The sequence below is a fragment of the Panthera pardus genome, unplaced genomic scaffold (genome assembly GCF_024362965.1).
Source record: "Panthera pardus isolate Hobbes unplaced genomic scaffold, ASM2436296v1 HiC_scaffold_22, whole genome shotgun sequence".
NCBI classification, from domain to species: Eukaryota; Metazoa; Chordata; class Mammalia; order Carnivora; family Felidae; genus Panthera; species Panthera pardus.
This window is the reverse complement of record NW_026526788.1, coordinates 59,832,535-59,852,945: the sequence shown is the minus strand read 5'-3', so window position 1 is coordinate 59,852,945 and position 20,411 is coordinate 59,832,535. Positions and strand designations below refer to the sequence as shown.

Below are 20,411 nucleotides of genomic sequence, written 5' to 3'. Positions count from 1 at the left end.
TTGGCGGCGGGGAGGGCGGCGGGAGCGCACAGACACGCACACGCACACGCGCACACACGGACACACACTCCGGGGACGCACACCCGCGCGCGCACACGCAGAGGCAGCTCGCCTTCCTGCCTGGCTTCCTTCCTGTCTGCTCCGCGCCTGACAGGCCCCTCGCTGCAGCCAGGGGCCGCCCGCACCGGGCCGAGGCCGGGCCGGGCCGGCGGCGAGGGCAGCGGGGCCGCGGGCGGCGGCGGCGGCTCATGCCCGGCCTGTCCCCGAGCGGGGCGGGCACCGTGACTCGGCTGGGCCCCCAGCGGCGGGCGATGTGAAGATGTCAGTGGGCTGTGCCTGTCCTGGTGAGTGGGGCGCGCGGTCGCCCGGCCCCTCCCTCCCTAGCCCTCTCGGCAGATCCCTCACCCCTTGTTTGGCATGAACTTGTGTGGGGGGCGTCGATGGCACGGCGGAGGTCGGGGGCTCTGAGGGGTATAGCGGGCCTTAGTCCGGGGGAGGGTTCTCCCCAACTGCAAATGCGCAGCAGCATAGAAGCAGGGGAGGGGGTGCTAGTGGAGGGGGGGGGGGAGAGAAAGAGAGCGAGAGAGTGTGAGTGTGTGTGTGTGTGTGTGTGTGTGTGTGTGTGTGTGTGTTTTGGTGGGGGAGGCTAATTGAGGAGGGGTTTGGGGGGCTGAAATTCCCAGAATTCCAGGGTGTTAGCCAATCAGAAGTGAGTTTGGACTTTTGACCCCCCCCCCCTCAGGTCACCATAGAGTTTTGATTGGCTGGTTTGGGTTGCCCCCCCCTTCTTGCTGCCTATTCGCTTTTACATATCCTGTGATACCCCCCTCAGGGCTCTTTCTGAGGACTGTTTTTGGGAGGAGGGATTGGTTGGGGCCCATCTTGCTCCCCTCCAAATTTTCCTGCCTGTTGCCAGGGAAGGTTAGCCCTCCTGAGGGACGTGAGGTACTCTGGGGAGGGGGGGGGGCTCAGATAATTGGGCCCTCAGGTCTGGCGTCTCCACCGTAGTGGGAGGGGGAAATGTGGCAGCTCCAGCAAGTTAGGAAATAAAGTGGTTTGAGGGAATTGAGTTGAGGGGAGCAGTACTTGACCTCAAAGTGAGAACTTGGGACAGGACTTAGGCCCAGATCCCCATCTCCCCAAAACGTTTACCAGCTCTTGCTAGTGACATCCTGGGTCTGAGTTCTTTCCTGGGGAAGGAGAAGGTTGTACCTCACTGCCAGGAGAAAAGAGGGAGGCTATGTGACTGGAGAGGTGGTCTTCAGAGGGCCCCCAAACACTGTCTATCCCCATTCTCAGGACTCTGGGTTCTTGCATTATGTGCAGGACCCCCTCTTGTCCCAGGCTGGAGTTAGCTTTCTTCTGAAAGTCAGGTGTCCCAGGATCTAGCCTGGTTTGGATCCTTTGCTTCTCCACATGCCTTTTCTCTGGGAGCCCCATACTCCACAACTGAACCCTTGCCACACACACACACACACACACACACACACACACACACACCCCGTCCCCAAGGGAAGCTGCCAGTGCGGAAGCTTCCTTGAAAATCATGTGACACAGGCCAAGCTGGGCTGGGCACACATTTAAAGTGCCTGCTGAGGCTGATGTTTAAGGGGCATGGGGCCTAGAGGTAGGGCTAGTAGAGTCTGAGGATCCTGGAATATCTGGGTGTGGGAACCCCTGACTCCTGCTTGTAGAGGGTGGGGAGAGGAAAAAAAGGGAAGAGCTTGCCAAGCTGGAATCCTGCCTGGCACCATCATTCCTTCTCTTACCAGCTTGGTGTGGATGTTTGTATGTGTATTTTCTTTATAATTGCCCTATGCTGGGTACCCCTTCAGATCCTTCCATGCTCGGAGTCCTCCTCGTGGCCTTCATCCTCCATCACCACACATAAACATAGTAGAAATTAAGGCTGTGAACAAGCTAGAGGCCTGAGTCTTAAATTTTGATTCTTAGTTCCTAAATGGTAGGTAGGAGGTGGGTATGGAAGGGTTGTCAGGTTGGAGGTAGATAAGAGGTTGTTCCTGAAATTGGGGCAGGGTGCCTGGGTCCAGTAGGAGAAAGGATAAAGTTTCTCCCTCATTTTCTTTGGGAGCAGCATGGGGACAGGAAGAGGACCCATGCACAGAGATGTGCGTGAGGAGGGACAGCTTCAATCAGTGCCTCAAAACACATGTTCCTTTTGTGTGTCTGGGTGGCGTGGCTAGAGGAGAGGGGGCAAAAGATGGTTAAGAGTGGGGTCTTTTTTCCTTAATATGAAGAAGTCTTATGGGTTAATGCCACTGAGAATGGATGGAGGTTAGACTTCAAGGAGAACCAAATGGGGAGGGGACTGAGAGTGGCCTGGGGGTGGGGAATGTTAGGAGTTGCAGTGAGGGAGGGGACCAGACTGGATGGATGGGTGGGAGCACATGGTTGAATACAAGGGCATCCTGGCAGCATGTACAGTACAGACCCAAAGATCCACCCCCCAACTTGAGCAGGCCTGGGGTGGGGGCCGAGGCGCCCTGGCAGGCCGCCTGCCTGCTGCCTGCCTGCCTGTCTGAGTCTCTCCTTTGTGCTCTGCTGTCTCCCGGCTCCTCCTCCTCCCCCAGCCCAGCAGAGACAGCACATGCCCCACACATGTGACTGAAGGAAGCCAGAGCATACGCAGACCCACACACATGCACACACGGAAGGAAACACTACAAGATACACACACACACACACACACACACACACACACACACACACATATACATATATACCCCCAGCTCCCATAGTGCTCCTGGGGTAGGTAATAGCTCCTGAAGCTTTGGTCAGGAGCAGGGAGAACCTCTGCTAAGGGGCATCACCCATCACCCAGGCACGGCAGGTTGCTGAGGGGACCAGGGCCTGTCTGGGGCAGCATGTGGCTCAGAAGGGTTAAGGCAGGGAGGAGTAGGGGGAGGGGAGGAGGCAGCAGTGGTGGCGGCTGGGAGCCAGGAGAGGAGGATGGCAGAGCGCCAGGCCAACGGGAGGCCGGGCACAGACAAAGGAAGGGGGGCAGGCACACTGGAGGCCTGGGTCAGGGAGCCCCAGGGGCCCGGGCAGGGGGCAGTGCTGGTACCTTATCCTGTGGGTTGGGGCAGGCTGCTGCCCTTCAGAGTTCCCACCTCCAGGAGGGGTACTCTTCCTCATCGCTCTTTCATCACCTTTGTTATTCTTTGCTGCTCTGCTTTCTCCCCACTGCCCCCCCATCCCCTCCCCTCCCTGCTCCACCAATTTTAGGGCCATCTAACTCAGACTTGCTTTCTTTAGTTGTACCTCTTCTGCTCCTGTGCAAATGGGGGAATTAAGTCAGAAATGAGAGAGGAGCAGCCTTGCTAGAAAAGGGGAACCAGAAGAAGGGCCCCGTTTTGAATGACGTGCCAGAGTCTTGATACATCTTGGTATTTAGGGGCCCTTCCTTCTGAAATTTGAGGAGACAAACTGGGGGTTCTGAGCTCTAGACTGGGGGCAGAAGCCCGAGCACACGCCCATCCCTCTTCCCCGTGTAGACAGTCATTTGGGGCCTGGAGTGGCCATTCCTTGGAGGGGGAAGGGAGTAGGAATGGTTGCAGTGCCCTGGGGCTGGGCTTGTATGAGTGGGGTTAGAAGTCCAGGGTTCCAGCTCGGGCCCTCCTGTCTCACTATAATCTGTTCGAGTGAGCATAATATTTGGCCCTGCATTCAGTAAGAATCTCTTGAGGTATGGCCTACGAATGAACTTTGGAAAGTTTAAAGGCATGAAACAAACGACAGGAATTGTCCCGTAAGTGGAGGATAAGTGTAGTCATCCTAGAGTTGTGCTGTTAATTTGGGACTCAGTGGAATATTTCAGTTCCTGGTGGTTTCAATTCTGGGCAGAATGTTGCAGGGTCTGGCTGAATGTTATAGATTTCAGTATGTTTGTGAAAGCTGGAGCGTATCATATGGCTAGACTGTGATGGAGAATGGTGTGCAGGTTTCAGGGAGGGTGGTTTATGGGGTTAGTCTCTGGGTAACAAATGGCCAGGGTGTGCACATAATAGTCTGTCACAGGTTCTGGAGGTATAATGCAGCTTAGGTGTGTGTATTGGGGTCCAAGGGCATGTGTTACAGGTCCCTGTGTGTAAAGAAGTCAAAGTATGTCATAGGCTATGTGTGTGTCCTGGGTTTGGGTTTATCTTGCATTTGAGGTATGTCGCAGGTTGAAGTGTGTATTAGGGACCGATTTATGTAAAAGTAAAATGAGTTTTTTACGTGAGGAGAATGTTCACAGAGCCAGATGCAATATTATTGCACAACCAGTGTGTCTATCATGAGAAACCTTGTCATGGGGCTGTGTGAATGTGGTTGGCGCGGCAAGGTGGGGCATAGGGAACAGAGACTCAAATTGCAAAGAAGTAGGAACGCTGTATGGCTGCACCCCCTCGTGTGTTGTGTGCTGTGGTGTGTGTGTGTTTCCTTTTTCCTATGTGTCCGGGTAGTATACCTGGACCACTACCCAAGTTTTAGAAACACCTCCTCTCTTGGGAATTCCCCCCCTTTGCATTGGAGAACATGCTTTACTTCAGTAACCACATACCTTTTTTTTTTCCCTGGGATGGTGGGAGGATTCAGCAGCAGACTAGGCCCTTTCTGGGGACGCTTGGATGGGCAAATTTGCCTTCCCCAGTTCTGACAGTGCCTCTTTCCCCTGCACCCACCCGACTCTTATGGTGGGGGTTAGGGAAGGGGGCTAGGAACTTAGCTGGGTTGAGGGCAGGGAGCCTGGAGTGCCCCCCTCCCTGCAATCACTGTTTACAGGTTGAAGCAGAGTGTGGCTCTGTCAAAAATAACCCCTTGGAGGTTTCCCCCAGCTGCTCTGGGATTTCATCAGGGGCTGAAGCCCAGGGTGGCAGCTCAGGCCAACCTTCAACCCCAGAGATCACAGGGGAGAGGAAGAGAGATTTGGGGGACATTGGGGAAGCAGTTTGAAGATACTGGGAGTCTCCAGGGAGGAGAGCACTCTTCTCCATCCCTGTCAGTGGCTCCAGCCCTCCTGCTCACCCCTGAGCACCAAGCTTGGAGCTGGGATGGGGGCATTTCAATTCCTGGCCCCACACACCTCCCCTCCATCCAGGTCTCTCCCCAGGCCCAATCTGTTCTGTCTCCATCTCTCCCTCCCATCTCTCTCAGTCTCTGTCTCTCTTTTGTTTTTCTCAGCAGTCCTCCCTGCCTGCCTCCGTCTCTCCCTCCCTCCCTCTCTCTCTCCCTCTTCCTCTTTCCTCGCAGGGAGGGGGCGGGGCCAGTGGGGGCAGCTCCACCCTCCGCCCGCCCTGGGGCCTCATTCTGAGAGAGGCTCGGAGAGCGGAGAGCGAGCGGGGAGGGAGGGCTAGAAAGGGAGAAAAGGCAGGGAGCCGGCGGGCGCTGCGTGTGTCTGTGCGTGTGCAAGTGTGAGTGAGTGTGAGTGCTGGGCCCTGTCTCTCCTGGTGCCCTGGCGGAGGGGCCTGGTGGCCTGGGGAGGGCGGGCGGGCTGCTTGGAGGCAGAGGCAGCGAGAGGCGGCGGCGGGGAGAGCCGAAGAGGAGGAGGAGGAGAGAGGAAAGAGCGGAGCAGCCATTGTTGAGGGAAACCTTGCAAACAAAGAAGGCTCCGGACTCCCCGCGGCCCCCCGCCCCCCAGGCCGGCCCCCTGGCCCCTAGCCCCCGGCCCAGTGGCCATTGTAACTTTCCCCCGGGGCTGTGGCCGCCGCGGGGCGGGCCGAGGCTGTGTGTGCGAGTCTTTGTGCGGCCCGCGGAGTGGAGCTCTCAGCCAGGCCTGCCTGTCCCACTTGGGACATGAGCGGCTGAAGTTGGCCCCCTCAGCCCTCACCCCTGCCAGGGCTCCGCTGGGCTTCCAGCTGCTCCCCGCACCTCTCTTGGCCCCCTCAGTTCTCCCAGGTAAGTCTGGGCACCGTGCAAGCCTGTTGGGGGTGGGCGGAAGATCCTGGGTCTGGCCCAGGCCTGGTATGCTAGCTGGGGCAGAGGTGCCCCAGCTCAGAGAGGCCAGGGCTCTCAGGCTTGCTGACCTGTGGTCAGCCCCCAAAGGAAGGGGGCCTGCCCTCAGGTCAGGCTGGTTACCATGGAAATGCTCAGCTGGAGGTGCCCCCCTCAGCCCCAGGATGCAGCTTCCATCCTGAGAAACTTTACTAGTTCTGGGCTCTTCCTCTCTTCTCCCTCCTCCTAAGGGCTCCCAGATTGCTTGGGGATGGGGGTGGGGGGTGTATGTGTGACTCCGAGGCTGATGACACATCCCCTTCACCCCCACCCCCACCTTGCTCTCTCTACCCCTGTTGCTGGGGACAGGCAGTAACAGGGACAGATGGTCTGGGTGATGTTCCCTCCCCTTCTCTTCTCACTCCCAAGCCCTTGTGCTGGGGCTACTGGGAGTTGCTATGGCTCTGGAGAGATGCTGAGTTTGTGTCCATTCACTGGAGGTATAAATAGAGGCCTCAGAGCTTCAGGCTTTAGCTCTTCAGAGCTGTTCCCCAGCCCCAGGCAATGTTTGTCAGGTCTCTGGTGAGAGAAATTGAAGCTCTGAAACTTTTTTCAGAATCAGAGAGGAACCCAGGTGTGCTTCCTCCCTTCTGAGGGTCCTGAGGGTCCAGATAGCCCTGAGACTGTGGGGCAGGGCCAGTGATGCCTTTAGGGAAAGGATGGCTTCCTTAGGGGGCAAGGGCAAGGTCTGGTAATCTAGACTCTTGGGTTCATTGACTAGACCCAGCCTCTGGTAGACTTTGGGAGTTTGGGCTTCCTATGTGGCCTTAGTATACCTGTCTGTGGAGTGGGGAGACTTGGAGCTGGGTGGCACTGTCTCTTTCCTAAGGATACAGGCTCCTCATTCAGTCCAAACTGGCATGTGAAGGTTGTGTGTGCTGTGCTGGGAGCATGTGGATGTGGCCTGCGAGAGAGCCTGAATGGGGCAAGGGCCTGTTGCAGCCACCCTGATCCTGCCTGGGGCTGCTGGGTTCCAGCTCTTGGTAGGCATGTTGGAACGAGCTGAGGGTGGAAGCCTGCTAGGCAGGATGAGGCACACGCGTGTGCAGGCACACACAAGCTTTGAGTCTTGGCACCTTCAGGAACTGTGTAGTGTAAGCCCCTCTGGGACCCTCCGTTTGCCCATATTGTGAGGAGGGGGCCCTGGAGAGATAATTAAATGATGTGTGTTGGCACAGGGTCTTCCTTTGTCTCTTTCCCCTAAGGAACAAAATAGATTTTGTATTTAATTTGGGGAGGGGGCTTAGATACGGCCAATATGGCTGCCCTTCCAAATGCAAACAAGTTTTGGGGTGGCTAGGAAGCACCTATGACTGAGTTTAGAACCTTTGGTGCTGTGTCTCAGTTTCCCTTCCTATCTGGTTGGGAGGGGGAAAATAGAATTGTAGGGGTGCCTGGCTCGTACCCAACTATGAATGTAATACTTCTTCTAGTCAGGAAATAGTATACCAGGAACAGTGTGCTGCTCATTGAGGTGGAGAGGTGACACATGTGCACATACGCAGAGACACGTGAGCAGAGACCCCTGTCTAGTTACCACTTGCCTCCTAGACTAAGCCCCCTGGAGCCTAGATTTCCTCCTTCCGAGACCTAGGTTCGTAAGTAGAGTGGAATCCGTTGGAGGCCTGTCTATCTCCCTCCCCCACTGCAAGTCTCAGAAGTGAGAGGAGGTTGAGGCTTTGGGTTTCTGGTTTGGAGACAATACTAGACCCATGGTAGCTGTGGGGGAGGGGGCTGGGCTGATAAGGGAGTGGCCGTTGGTGGGGGAGGCAGAAGGCCCAACTGGTTATCTGGTGGGAGGCACCCAGCAGGCACCCACTCCCCTTTATCTTTCTATCCCCTGCCCTCCTGAGACCCTGGGGGTGGAGGAGGGGCAGGGAGTTGGCAAAATCCCGGTTCCGGTTCCTTTCCCCAAGCTTGGTCTCCAGAGGGCATTAGAGGGGTGGAAATACTATAGGATATGGGAATCAGATCTGGGCTCAAGTCCTAGCTCTGCCAATTGCTACCTCTGTGATCTTGGCAAGTCCCCTCGAGCTTTCCGTTGCCTCATCTGTAAAATGGGGATTTTATAGTTGACCCTGCTACCTCACAACGTTGTTGTGATGAGTGAACAATACTAGGTGGATGTAAAGGGAATTTATCAAAATTAAATTGTAATGTTTGGATATTCATTTATTCTATGGTGTTGACATTTCTTTGCTGCTTCAATTCTATCATCCAGGGCTCAGCACGTGAAGAAATGGGGTCTTGGGTATTAGGGCTGAGTACTTCTAGTTTCATAATAAAATAAAATTGGAGGCAGATTTAGAAGCAGAGGTAGGTGTTCCGTAGGGTAGTCCCCCTCCCCTAGTCCACCCACTCTGGGTGCTCTGGAAGACCAGTCCCTTTCCACACAATCTAGTAGACTTCCAGGAAAGCTCCCTGGGACTCAGGGCACCACTTCTCTTTTTCCCTTCTAGGTTGTTCCTCAAAGTCATTCAAGCTGTACTCGCCGAAGGAGCCCCCGAACGGCAACGCCTTCCCTCCTTTCCATCCCGGCACCATGCTAGATCGGGATGTGGGGTGAGTCTTATCTACTTCCCATCCCTTCTCCAGATGGGATCCTGCCTGAAAGGGGGAGGGAGTGACACCCCCAATAATTCCTGTCTTCCACTCCCATTCTCATAGCCTCTTCCCTTACACAGCCCAACTCCCATGTACCCGCCTACATATCTGGAGCCCGGGATTGGGTAAGTGAGAGTCCAGTGAGGAGGGAGGTGCTTTCCATTACATGGGGGAAGGCAGAAGTGGGGGTGGGGTGGAGTGGGGAGACCCTCTTTCTACTGACCTCCCTTCTTCACTTTTCCCAGGAGGCACACACCATATGGCAACCAAACTGACTACAGAATATTCGAGCTTAACAAACGGCTTCAAAACTGGACAGAGGTATGGCTAGGGGAAAGCGGCTGGGAAGGGGGAGGGCCATCTGGGAACCCCTGGGATGTCTTCTGACATACATACACAAACACCTCTCCCTGTGCTCCTTAGGAGTGTGACAATCTCTGGTGGGATGCTTTCACAACTGAGTTCTTTGAGGATGATGCCATGTTAACCATCACTTTCTGCCTGGAGGATGGACCAAAGAGATATAGTGAGTGGCCTTTGGGGGTCCTGCTGGTTCTGCTGTGAGAGCATATACTTCCTATGTCCTTCTAAGGACTGGGAGTAGGTATTTGTCTCCGGGGATCTGTCTTGGCAGTTATGGCATCTGCCTGACCCTCTTACAAGTCCTTCTGTTCTAATGAGTTTGTCCCATCTCTACAGCCATTGGCCGGACCTTGATCCCACGCTATTTCCGCAGCATCTTTGAAGGGGGTGCTACAGAACTGTACTATGTGCTTAAGCACCCCAAGGAGGCATTCCACAGCAACTTTGTGTCCCTTGACTGTGACCAAGGCAGCATGGTGACGCAGCATGGCAAACCCATGTTCACCCAGGTCAGCAACCCAGCTGGATGTGGAATACTGAAGCGCCTGGGTTTGATTCCCCTCCTTTCTCCCAAAATGTACTCAGCTGTTCCCCAGGGAGGAAAAAGGGGAAGTGGCAAGACCAGAAGGGAGGGGCAGGCATGGTGCAACATCCATCAGATGCTTACTAAGTTTGTACATGACAGTTTTCTGGGCTGCAGGGGCACACCAGTGAATGAGAGCCTGCCCTCATAGAGTTTATAGCAGATGAGTGTATCACTAGCTACTTGGGAAGAGGACAAGGGTCTGTTAAGCATTTCCACTTTGTGTGTGTATGTGTGTAAGGGTCAGGGGTGTGACAGGTAGATGAGGGAATGGCCTTTGTCAGTTATGCACCCAGATTTATGTGCAAGTGGCAGAAGTGTGTTCAGTGGGAGAGTTGTGAGCAAACGGGAGAGCAGGTATATTTTCAGGCACGTGGGGAGAGGGCAGAGATGTGACAAGCTTGTCTCCAGGTGTGTGTGGAGGGCCGGTTGTACCTAGAGTTCATGTTTGACGACATGATGCGGATAAAGACGTGGCACTTCAGCATCCGGCAGCACCGAGAGCTCATCCCCCGCAGCATCCTTGCCATGCATGTGAGTTGTGGGCAGGACCCAAAATGCAAGGGTGAGGGCAGGCAGTGGGAAGAGTGGATGGAATAAGGTCTGCCATTTCCTGACAGTGACCTCAGACAGAGGGTTAGAGTATCTCCATCTGAAAAATGGGTTTCATAACAGCCCCTCTTCTCTCTCTGGAGTGTCATGAGGCTCAGTGATAGGGCAGGTGAGCAGATGCAACCCAGGTTCTAGTCTTTTTCTCCCCATCTAGGCCCAGGACCCCCAGATGTTGGATCAGCTCTCCAAAAATATCACCCGGTGTGGGTTGTCCAATTCCACTCTCAACTACCTCCGAGTGAGTCCTTGATCACCCAGTTTCTGCCCCATCCCATTTGGAGTCAGCTCCATGTCTCTCTCCTGACAAGCCACCTCCTCGTCTCCCCCCAGCTCTGTGTGATACTCGAGCCCATGCAGGAGCTCATGTCCCGCCACAAGACCTACAGCCTCAGCCCCCGTGACTGCCTCAAGACCTGCCTTTTCCAGAAGTGGCAGCGCATGGTAGCACCCCCCGGTGAGTGCCTTGCACCTGCACCTGCTCTAACCAGGATCTGATGAAGCTCCCCAACGCTCTATCTCTGTCTCCTCATGAAGCCCCTTTCTCACTCCTGGGTCTGCAAGATTGGGATCAGGGTAGGCTCAGGCTCCTTAGGAGCCAGACTGGGGAACAAGGGACCCAGGGCCTTGCCCTTCCTGAGTCTCCTTTGCCTTGGCACAGCGGAGCCTGCGCGGCAGCAGCCCAGCAAACGGCGGAAACGAAAGATGTCAGGGGGCAGCACCATGAGCTCGGGGGGTGGCAACACCAACAACAGCAACAGCAAGAAGAAAAGCCCAGCCAGCACCTTCGCCCTCTCCAGCCAGGTACCTGTAAGCATCTCGGCTTTCTTCTCTCTTCTGGGCTGCCCTACTGCTGACCCCTGACCCTTGACCCTGTCCCAGCCTGAGCTCACTAGCAGGCATAGAAGCAAAAACAGTTTTTCCTGGTGTAATGTGCCAGCATGAGCTGGCTCCTGTCACTGATGAGAGTCCTTGTCAGTCAAATGCCATGGTTGTGATCACAGACTCAGACAGAACTTAGGACATAAAGGGACAGAGACAGCCATGAGAACATTTGGGTGTTCAGGATAGACAGCTTAGGGGCACACATACCATCAGAGACCCACACACTCACACTGACAGAGGGACACATAAATTTGAACGTGTGCGAATCTAGAATACACATATGTACATGCACACGCTTTCCCCGTTGGTGTTTTTCTTTTTTTTTTCTTTTAATCTGCTCCCTCCCTATTATATGTGGACAGAAGTTTAGGAGCCCCCTGAAGTTTGGGGGAGATGAACTAGGGAGCTAGGGGAGTAGATTGACTTCTAGAATCTAGTACGTGTGGGTCAAAGCCTGTGATGCTCTGCAGTCCTTCAGTGGGAAGGATTCCAGGGGCCGAGGGTGTCAGAGGATTTGGGGTTTTAAACTTGGGTATGAGAAGGGGTTGGGGGTGTTGAGTTTCCTGGGTGGGTATTGGGGCTCTGGGGGTATCTGCTGCCCTGGGCCGGGCGAGCCCCTGCCCCGATTATGTTTGGGGACCTCCGCCACTCTCAGGATGTGATGGTGGTGGGGGAGCCCACCCTGATGGGCGGGGAGTTCGGGGACGAGGACGAGAGGCTCATCACCCGGCTGGAGAACACCCAGTTTGACGCGGCCAACGGCATTGACGACGAGGACAGCTTTAACAACTCCCCCGCCCTGGGCGCCAACAGCCCCTGGAACAGCAAGCCTCCATCCAGCCAAGAAAGCAAATCGGAGAACCCCACGTCACAGGCCTCCCAGTAAAGGCCTTTCCATGGCCACCCAGTGCTCTGCCTGCCTGCCCCACCCCTCGCAGCCCCAGGGAGCAGAAGACAGAATGAAGAGACTGAGCATCTAAAATGGGCAGCCTCCATCCACCCACTTCAGGGAGGAACTGGACTCGCTGGGGGCAGGTGCCAAGATTTGCCCCCCAGTGGCCCTGGGCTGGGCCTGGCCTCTGCAGAGCCTTTTTGGGGGAAGGGGGTACTCATGTGGATGCCTACATGGACCCTGGGCCTCTGAGAAATGTCCTGATCACCCCCCAGGGCATTTGCATCCATCCTCACCCCAGGTTCTGGGTTTCCAATCCTCCTGACTTCACCCCCTTCAAGCCTGGGGTTGTCTATTCCACAGCCCTTAGGGACTTAAAATTATGGGGCTTGGTTGAGTGCCCCTTTCCTAAACCTTTCCCTAGGTGGCTGGTAGTAGAGGGGTAAACCTCTGGCTCCTCCCTGCAGCCACCTATCCCAGCTCCCAAGTTTTTTAAAAAATAATATTATTAAAAATGTAAGTTTAAAAAAAAAAGTCACACATTGTACCCCCTCTTCCCCTTATTAAAAGTCCAGCTACCTCCCTACTCCAGGCAAATCCGGGGCTTAGGGCCCACGTGGAGGTGAGTGTGGGGTGTGGGGGGGTATGCATTAACATTTTATACAGTTTGAGAGCTTCAGACCAAGGAGATACTTTGCCATCTCTCTTCCCTTTTCCTCTGGGTGACTGGAGTTGGGGAAGGCATGCCTTGGGGTAGGGGGCCGTTGATGGCCTCACCTTTGTGACAACCCCCTGCTGTTGTCTCTGTCTTCCCATCCTCCAGGACTCTGGCCTGCCCTCCTAGTGCTTGTGACTCCCTCCCAGCCCCAACCCCCTCCCCCATGGTGTGTATATTCTTTACAAGTCCTCCACTAGAGCAGCTGTCTTGGATGGGGGGAAGGGAGGCTCCCTCCCTTAGGAAGTGTGGAGGGAAGGGAGCAACCTTGTTTGTTGCTGTTTTTTGTTTTGTCTCAGTTGGGCAGGCATGGGATGGAGGGGGAGGGGCTCGTCCACTCTCTCCAGCACTCTCTTTCCCCAACTCCTCAAACTGTGTATCTGGTCCTCCCCTGTCCTCCACAGAGGGGAAGGAGCCACTGAGGATGGCCCAGCTCTAAGCCCACCTGGGAGCAATAGACCTGTGTCCCCCAGCTGAAGTAAAGGTCTTCATCTCCAATATCCCTTCCATCCCTTTCCTCATAGAAGGGAGTGGGGAAGCAGCCAGGATCCTCAGCTCTATTTCACAGTTGGACACACGGACGCTCTGGGCCCAGGGTGAGGCCAGGAGCAGGGTCCCGTGGGTCTGGGGCCAGCTCTGTGGCTTCGCTGCCTTTTCCTGTGGCCAGTTCCAGAAGTGTTAGCACCACCTCTCTCCCCACTCTTCCTTCTGGATTCTCGGGTCCCCCACACCCAGTTTCCTTAACTCCAGCTGCCACTGTTGGAAGGGTATTGTGTCAGGAGCTGAGGGGTGGGGTGGGGAAGATGGATGTCCCACCCCAAATGTAATGCCTTTTTTTTTTTTTTTTTTTTTTTTTTTTTTTTTTTGGGCCATTTGAGTCATGTATGGTACCGATCAATAAAGAGACTTTTTGGTTTGAGAGTGTCTTGGTTGGTCATTGCTGCCTAATAACCACTAAGTTCCAGGCAGTCTTTTCTCCCTCCTTCATGCAGTCCCTTAGGGACCATGACTGGTCCCTAAGACCAGTCATTGGAAAGGAGGTAGGAATTTAAGCTTGTGGATCCCCCTTCAGTCTCATCTCACAATGCCCCTCACTCTTCCACCGTTGCTCCTCCTGTCCCAGGCTGGCCCTGTCTCCCTCAAAAGTTGACTTTTCCACCCTCTGGGGCTGTTGTTCCTTGCCCCTAACTGTCCTGGCTGCCAGACAGGTGGCCCTGAGGCAGGGTTCCTGGGATAGAAGGCCTTGGATCAGGCTTTTGGAGGGGGAGGGATCCTTGCGGAGGAGGGCGCTTGGGTTTGAGGAGTTTTGGGTGGTTACAATGACTGGGAGACTTGGTCCTATTTTTGATAGATTCCTGCCCCTATCCAGCCTCCAGCCTCCTGCTCCTATTGGGCCCAGCCCAGCTGAGCTGTCTGAACTAGGATTCCCTGGTGTTAGGTCTTGGGTGGGGAAGTAAGAGTAGCTTGATTGATTGTACCCTTGCTGACTTTGGGTGGGGACACAGGAGGATGCCTGAAAACGGTTGCTAGGAGGCAGCCTGAAGTTCCTTAGGTGGAAGGAAGAATAGGGTGCTTTCCAGATTCCTTTCCAGGTGTTTACTCCCCCCCGCCCCAAGTCCCCTCCTCTCCCACCATTAAAGAAGATTGGCAAGATAGGGAAACCCTGCTGTGGATTGGGGACGGGATCTTAGCACCTACCAAATCCCCCTATCCAGACTCCCATTTTCATCCCAGGGAGGGGAATCGGGCCTTTCAGACTATTCCCCCACCAAATTCCCTGGATTTGAAGCAAGTCCTCATAGATGTGTACCTCTACCCTCACCTCCCCAGCTGGCAGGAAGAAACCAGAGGAAAGGACTATATGGCCCATTCCACCCCTCTCCAGTCCACATGGTTACCTTGGCCCTGCCCTGCTGCCAGCCCACCTCCTCATTGCCCATTGCCTCAGGATCCCAAAGGCTTGCATTTGTGCACATGCCCACTTCACTCCTCTGCAGGCCTGACCTGATGGAAGGACATTCACCAGCCAGCTGCTACCAGCAACTTACCCTGGGAGTGCTAGGTAACACCTACCTGTGGTGTGTCTGCTTTTGTAACTAGGTGTACATCTGGCTTTCTTGCCTGAGTGTGTGCCAGGGTATGTATGTGACTGGGCTGGGAGAGGGCTTGGATATGGGTGTGTAAGGAAGCATTGCATGTGTGAATATGTATGTCGGCTTGTCTATGCATTTGTTTGTGGGATGTGTCTTGGTGGATTCATTAATTCAGCTAATATTCATTGAGCCCTCTCTAGGTGCAAGGCCAAACTTTAGGTACTAGAGAGATGGTGCTGAACAAAGCAGAAAGGCGTGACTACTGGGTGTGAATGAGAGGCTACAAGTACATAAATAAGAATATGTTGTTGAATGTGTGGCTTGGCGGTATTGTGTTGGGTTATGGGGTTGCTGGGCCAGGAATTGTGTGACAGGGTTCATATCCTGTATGTGTGGGGTGTGTGGGTGTTTGTGTTTTGGAAGAGGCAGTGTTCTAGCGAAAAGGTAGATTGTCAGGCCTGGACTCTGCCCTGCTTGGGGGAAGGGAGTGAGTCAGACAGGGGAACCCACTTTTTAAACTCAGGAAGCATAGTGGCCAGCGACTTCCTCTGGAGCCCCGGATCTGGCTCCTCCCTGTTTGCCTCAGCAGCCCCTCTGGGGAAGACCTTGGTCTGGAGGAATTGCTAGGGTTGGGGAAGGGAAAGGCCCTTTAAGGCCCAGCCTCAGGTCCCAGCATGATCCTGAAAAATTTGTTTCAGCCCAACTGTGTACTCCAGCCAGCCCCAATGCAGACACAGGCCCTCAACCCTGAGACCCCCTAGCTCAGCCTGAGCCCAGCTTCTTCCCCATGTTTCCTATTCTAACTCAATCCAACCTGACCTCCAGCCCCTTTCTTAGGAGTTCCAGCACAATCTCCAGGACCTCTTTTATACTCTTAGCCCAGTCCAGCCTGACCTCTAACCCCTTCCCCAAAGGTAAGATTCCAGCCCAGCCAGCCCTGTCTGGTTCCATCTAACCCCAGATCCCTTCCCATAAAGTGAAAAGCTCTTAAGCTGTTCCCCTAGGGCCTTCCCTAACCTTTATTTCACAAAATTGGGCCTTATCTTAGGGACTGTAGAAGTTCAGGTGAGGGTACAGGATTGGAACTACAGCCTGGACGAAGAAGGGATGGGCAGGGAAAGCAGGCAAAGGAATTACAAAAAGTGCTGAGAATGGCCCAGGAGTGTTCTGGGCCAGGCTGAAAGGAAAGGGATATGTAAGAAGTTTTGATTCAGCAGCCCCCTAGTTCCAAGCTGAACTTCAAAGATGCTGGGTTTGACCACTGATGGTCCCAGCTCCCCAGTATCCAGAATATTTACAACTCTCTACCATGTGGCCACAGCCTCATCTCTCAGGACTCAATTCTGAGGCTCCTCCCCACCTCCCAACCCCACCCTGAGGTCTTTGACAAAGCAGAACAGGAAATGAGTGGAAGCCTACTCACCTGCAGTTCTTAGACTGGGGAGTGGGGGAAGCTGGATAGGAATGGAAGCTGCCCCACATCTCTAGGTTCCTACTCCAGCCTTGGGAATGGTCCATTTTCCCACCAATTCCGGGACCCTTTTCCTGAAGTAGCCAAACCCTGGATTACTCCCCTCCCTGCTGCCCCACCGGCTCACTTCTGCAGGAGGAGAATCTAGAGACTGTCTCTGGAGAAAAGACCCCACAGAGAGGATTGAGGTAGAAGAATCTTTTCCTCATTGCTCCCAAACAAGTAAGTCTGTCTGGAGAAGGTAAGCATAATTTCTCCCCTTTTCCTTTAAAGATGTCAGATGCACAGAGTTAGATTAATCATGACTTTGGTTCATGACACATTCTTTTCATTGCTTCATGCACAAGACATTTATTTATTTAGAACACTGTCCTCAAAACTCGTCACACGAAAGTGAAGACCTTGGCAATAACTGAAATCTGTGGTCCATCCCCATCCCACTCCCCTCCCCTCCCATCATTCTGTCATTCTTTTATCCTTTTTATATATTTATCTTCACGATACGTACAGATTTCCCCCACTATCTGAAAGTAGAGCATTCCTATGAAACCTGTAACATGAAATGGTGTAAAGCAAAGAAGCAATTACCATTAATTTATATGGAAAAAATTTTGAGCATGCCCAGACTCAGAAAATAAGACTCACACTCAGGCTTTTCTGATACCCCAGGACACATCTTGCTAAGGGACGCACAAAATAGAGATAAAGCACAAATGCTCAGACACAGTTCAAACCTGTGGAGGTTTGGTGCAGAGATGCTGAGTGTCGTTCCCAGGAACCGAGCTTCTTGGTGGGGCCACTCTTGTTGCTCTGGGTGTGTGTTGCCTCTGTAATGGCTTACTGCAAAACAAACGCTGAACTCTCTTTTTTCCTTTTTTCATAAAAGTGAAAATCTTCAGATTTTTTTCTGTTATTGAAAATAGGTCCTAATGTAGGTCTTTAATAAAAGCGAAGTGGTATAACATGAACTTTTTTTTTTAACATGAACTTTAGAAAATCGGGCAATACTTGTATTCCTAAAACTTTTTTTTTTTTTAATGTTAGGGTTTTTTTTAACTTATTATAAAGAAATACTGCTATGTATAATTTTTGGCAGCTTATTATTTTTACATAGTATTATATTGTAAGGTTCCTATTATGTATTGCTGCGGTTCGTCTTGAGGTCTGTGTAATATTCTATGGTAGGACTATACCACAGGTCTTCATTCTTCTGTCACTGGACATTTGGGTTGTTTCTAGGATTTTACTATCATGAAGAGCACTTCTATGAATGTTTTTGTTCCTATTTTTTTTTAATTTTTTCTAATATTTATTCATTTTTGAGAGAGAGAGAGAGAGAGCACAAGCAGGGGAGGGGCAGAGAGAGAGGGAGACACAGAGTCTGAAACAGACTCCAGGCTCTGGGCTGTCAGCACAGAGCCCGACATGGGGCCTGAACCCATGAACCATGAGATTATGACCTGAGCTGAAGTCCAGATGCCCAACCAACTGAGCCACCCAGGTGCCCCTCTTTTCTATTGTACATGTGAAGAGTTTTTCCTGGTTATATATTTAGATATGATCTCTGCAAACTCCTGTTTGCAACTCTGAAGCCCATGTCTGAGTGCTTTCACTATGGCAGAGGGCCTAAGGTTAACTTGGATTAAAGTTCAAGTATGTGTTGAGTACCTGCTATATAAACCACTTTGTCTATTTCTTCATTCAGCAGCCAAGATGCTGTTGAGCATCTACAACATGCTGGGAACTAGAGATAGAACAGTGAACAAGACAACTTAGCACATACAGTTGAGCGAGGAAACATTTTTTAAAAATTTTTTAATATTTATTTATTTTTGAGAGAGAGATTGACAGAGCATGAGCAGGGGAGAGGCAAAGAGAGAGAGGGAGACATAGAATCCGAAGCAGGCTCCAGGCTCTGAGCTGCCAGCGCAGAGGCTGACATGGGGCTCGAACTCACAAATCACGAGATCATGACCTGAGCGAAGTCGGATGCTTAACCAACTGAACCACCCAAGCACCCCGAGTGAGGAAACATATTAAACAAAAGTTCACATATATATGCAGTTACAATTTATGATATAACTGAACAGAGCAGGATAAATACATAATAGGGAGGCCCGATTTAAACTGGTGTGTTAGGCAAGTCTTCTCCAAATTCTATCAGCTAATATATGAAGGACAAGGAAGACTTCACCAGGTGAAGAGCATAGGGAAGAGGATTTCAGATAGAGGAAACAGGTTCTGATGCTGAAAGTGCTTGGCAGGTTGGAAGAATAGAACACCAGTGGGTTCTGAGTCTAGTTAGCAAGGGGAAATGGTCACAAGAGAGAGGCTAAGGCCATATGGGACAATACCGTGGTGTCCACGACAATGATGACAACAACGACGACGACAATGATAGCAGTTAACGTCCATTCTGTACCAGGTATTGTGAGAAATCCCTTCTATCAGTGATCTCATTAAAAGCTAACCACAATTCTGTGTTTAGGCACTGTTGTTATCTCCCATTAACAGGAGAACTCTAAGAGCCAGAAACTAAGGGGGAAAACTAAGGGCCAGGAGAAGCCAATGAACTTGCCCAAGATCATAGAGTCAGCAAGGATTTTGAATTTCATCTAAATGTAATGGGAAGTGAATGTAAATGTCAGTGAAGGTCAGTAAAGCAGGTCATAATTAAGACCTGGTCCCTGCCCTCCAGAAACTCCCAGAGCAGGGGAAAGTTAGACCTTGCCATAATATGAGTAAAAAGCCCACATCAGGGAGCAGCATTACAAACCTACAAAGTGCTATAAAGACCTATAAGGAGATAAATTTGTTTTGACCTAAGAGATCTGGAAAGACTTCTTGCTAAAGGCGAAATGGGTTGTGATTGTTGAAGGGAGGTGGACCTGTGGCAGGTGATTTTGGTGAGGACCTACAGACATTCTAAATTGAGGGAAGATACTGAAGCAGGAGGGTCTAGGGAGAAGACAACTAAGCAAGTTAAGTAGGTCTGTAGCAGCAAAGGAGGCACTGTGGCCGTTTGCAGTGTCGAGAAAAGGAATAGTGTGTACTTTGAGAGATGGGAGAGAAGGCATCAGCAAGACTGCCCTCCACAGTCTTCTTAAATTGTAGAGAGTTTTGAATGACAGGCTGAGAAGTTTGACTTAATTTTATTGGAGTGGGAAGCCACCAACAGTTTTTGAGCAGAGAAGTGACCTAGTTAGATCTATTTTTTAAAAAGATTAGTTTTGGCATGGTGTATAGGACTAGAGAAGGGGAACCACTTAGGAGGCAATGAAGTCCATACAACTTAGAAACTTAGCTAGCAACTTAGAAAACCAAAACGAAAAGATCCCAACTTATCATAAAATTAAAGATTAAATAATTAAATGCAAGCAAATAAAATTAGAAGAAAATAGATGAAATGGTATTCATTAGCCTTCTAAGAGTATGTGTGGGGAGGATAAACTTGCAAGTTTAAATACTACAGTAGAAATCAGAAAGGAAAAGAGTGAATTTCACCTCAATATAAAAAAGAAAAAAACAAATGGACTCAAGAGTAATCAATTACAAATTTTTTAATTTATTAAAAAAGTTTTTTCAATGTTTATTTATTTTTGAGAGAGAGAGAGAGAGAGAGACAGAGCACAAGTGGGGGAGGGGCAGAGAGAGAAGGAGACGCAAAATCCCAAGCAGGCTCCAGGCTCTGAGCTGTCAGCACAGAGCCTGACGTGGAGCTCAAACCCACAAGCTGTGAGATCATGACCTGAGCCAAAGTCGTACACTTAACTGACTGAGCCACCCAGGCGCCCCTGATTTATTTTTTTAAATAAACTCTACCACCAGTATGGGGCTTGAACTCATGACCCCGAGACCAAGAGTCCAATGCTCCACTGACTGAGCCAGCCTGGTGTCCCAAGAGTGATCAATTTGACTACATACAGACTAAATTTACAACTTTGGTATGTGTGTGTATAAATAAAAAGCAAACTAGATTCCTTTCTCCCCCTCCTCCATGCAAAAAAAGCAGATACTCTGGAAAATCTATATTTATGCACTATTATACAAATTATACATATTTATGCATATTATGCAAACATGATGAGTTATAACTTTTTGTATAACTAATTAATGCAAAATAAGTTAAAGAAAAAGAGGCTTCTCAATAGATAAGTAGGTAAAGGACAATTTCAGAGGAGGAAGTATGAAGACTAAACCTC

At 51.7% G+C, this 20,411-nt stretch overlaps 1 protein-coding gene across 4 annotated transcripts; it reads left to right on the top strand.

Annotated features, from left to right (window-relative positions):
• The first annotated feature begins 102 nt into the window (after positions 1-102).
• Positions 103-13,566, top strand: LDB1 (LIM domain binding 1). 4 transcript variants are annotated; one of them, XM_019459233.2, is made up of 11 exons: positions 103-344; positions 8,454-8,556; positions 8,679-8,723; positions 8,844-8,919; positions 9,022-9,124; positions 9,298-9,470; positions 9,956-10,078; positions 10,311-10,394; positions 10,487-10,610; positions 10,815-10,957; positions 11,694-13,566. In XM_019459233.2, the coding sequence occupies exons 1-11, from the start codon at positions 320-322 to the stop codon at positions 11,922-11,924; spliced, it is 1,230 nt and encodes a 409-aa protein (XP_019314778.1). In that variant the 5' UTR covers positions 103-319; the 3' UTR covers positions 11,925-13,566. The 4 variants fall into 4 exon arrangements, with proteins under 4 accessions (XP_019314778.1, XP_019314776.1, XP_019314777.1 ...); XM_019459231.2 differs by having other exon boundaries at positions 10,815-10,963; XM_019459232.2 differs by having other exon boundaries at positions 340-344; positions 8,662-8,723; positions 10,815-10,963.
• The last annotated feature ends 6,845 nt before the right edge of the window (positions 13,567-20,411 follow it).

What these genes read in the sequence shown, in the direction of transcription:
- LDB1 (XM_019459231.2), top strand. Translation starts at nt 320, where the DNA reads ATGTCAGTGGGCTGTGCCTGTCCTG. An exon ending in GCAGCATCCTTGCCATGCAT is followed by an intron (nt 10,079 to 10,310) that starts GTGAGTTGTGGG and finishes CTCCCCATCTAG; the next exon opens with GCCCAGGACCCCCAGATGTT. An exon ending in GCGCATGGTAGCACCCCCCG is followed by an intron (nt 10,611 to 10,814) that starts GTGAGTGCCTTG and finishes GCCTTGGCACAG; the next exon opens with CGGAGCCTGCGCGGCAGCAG.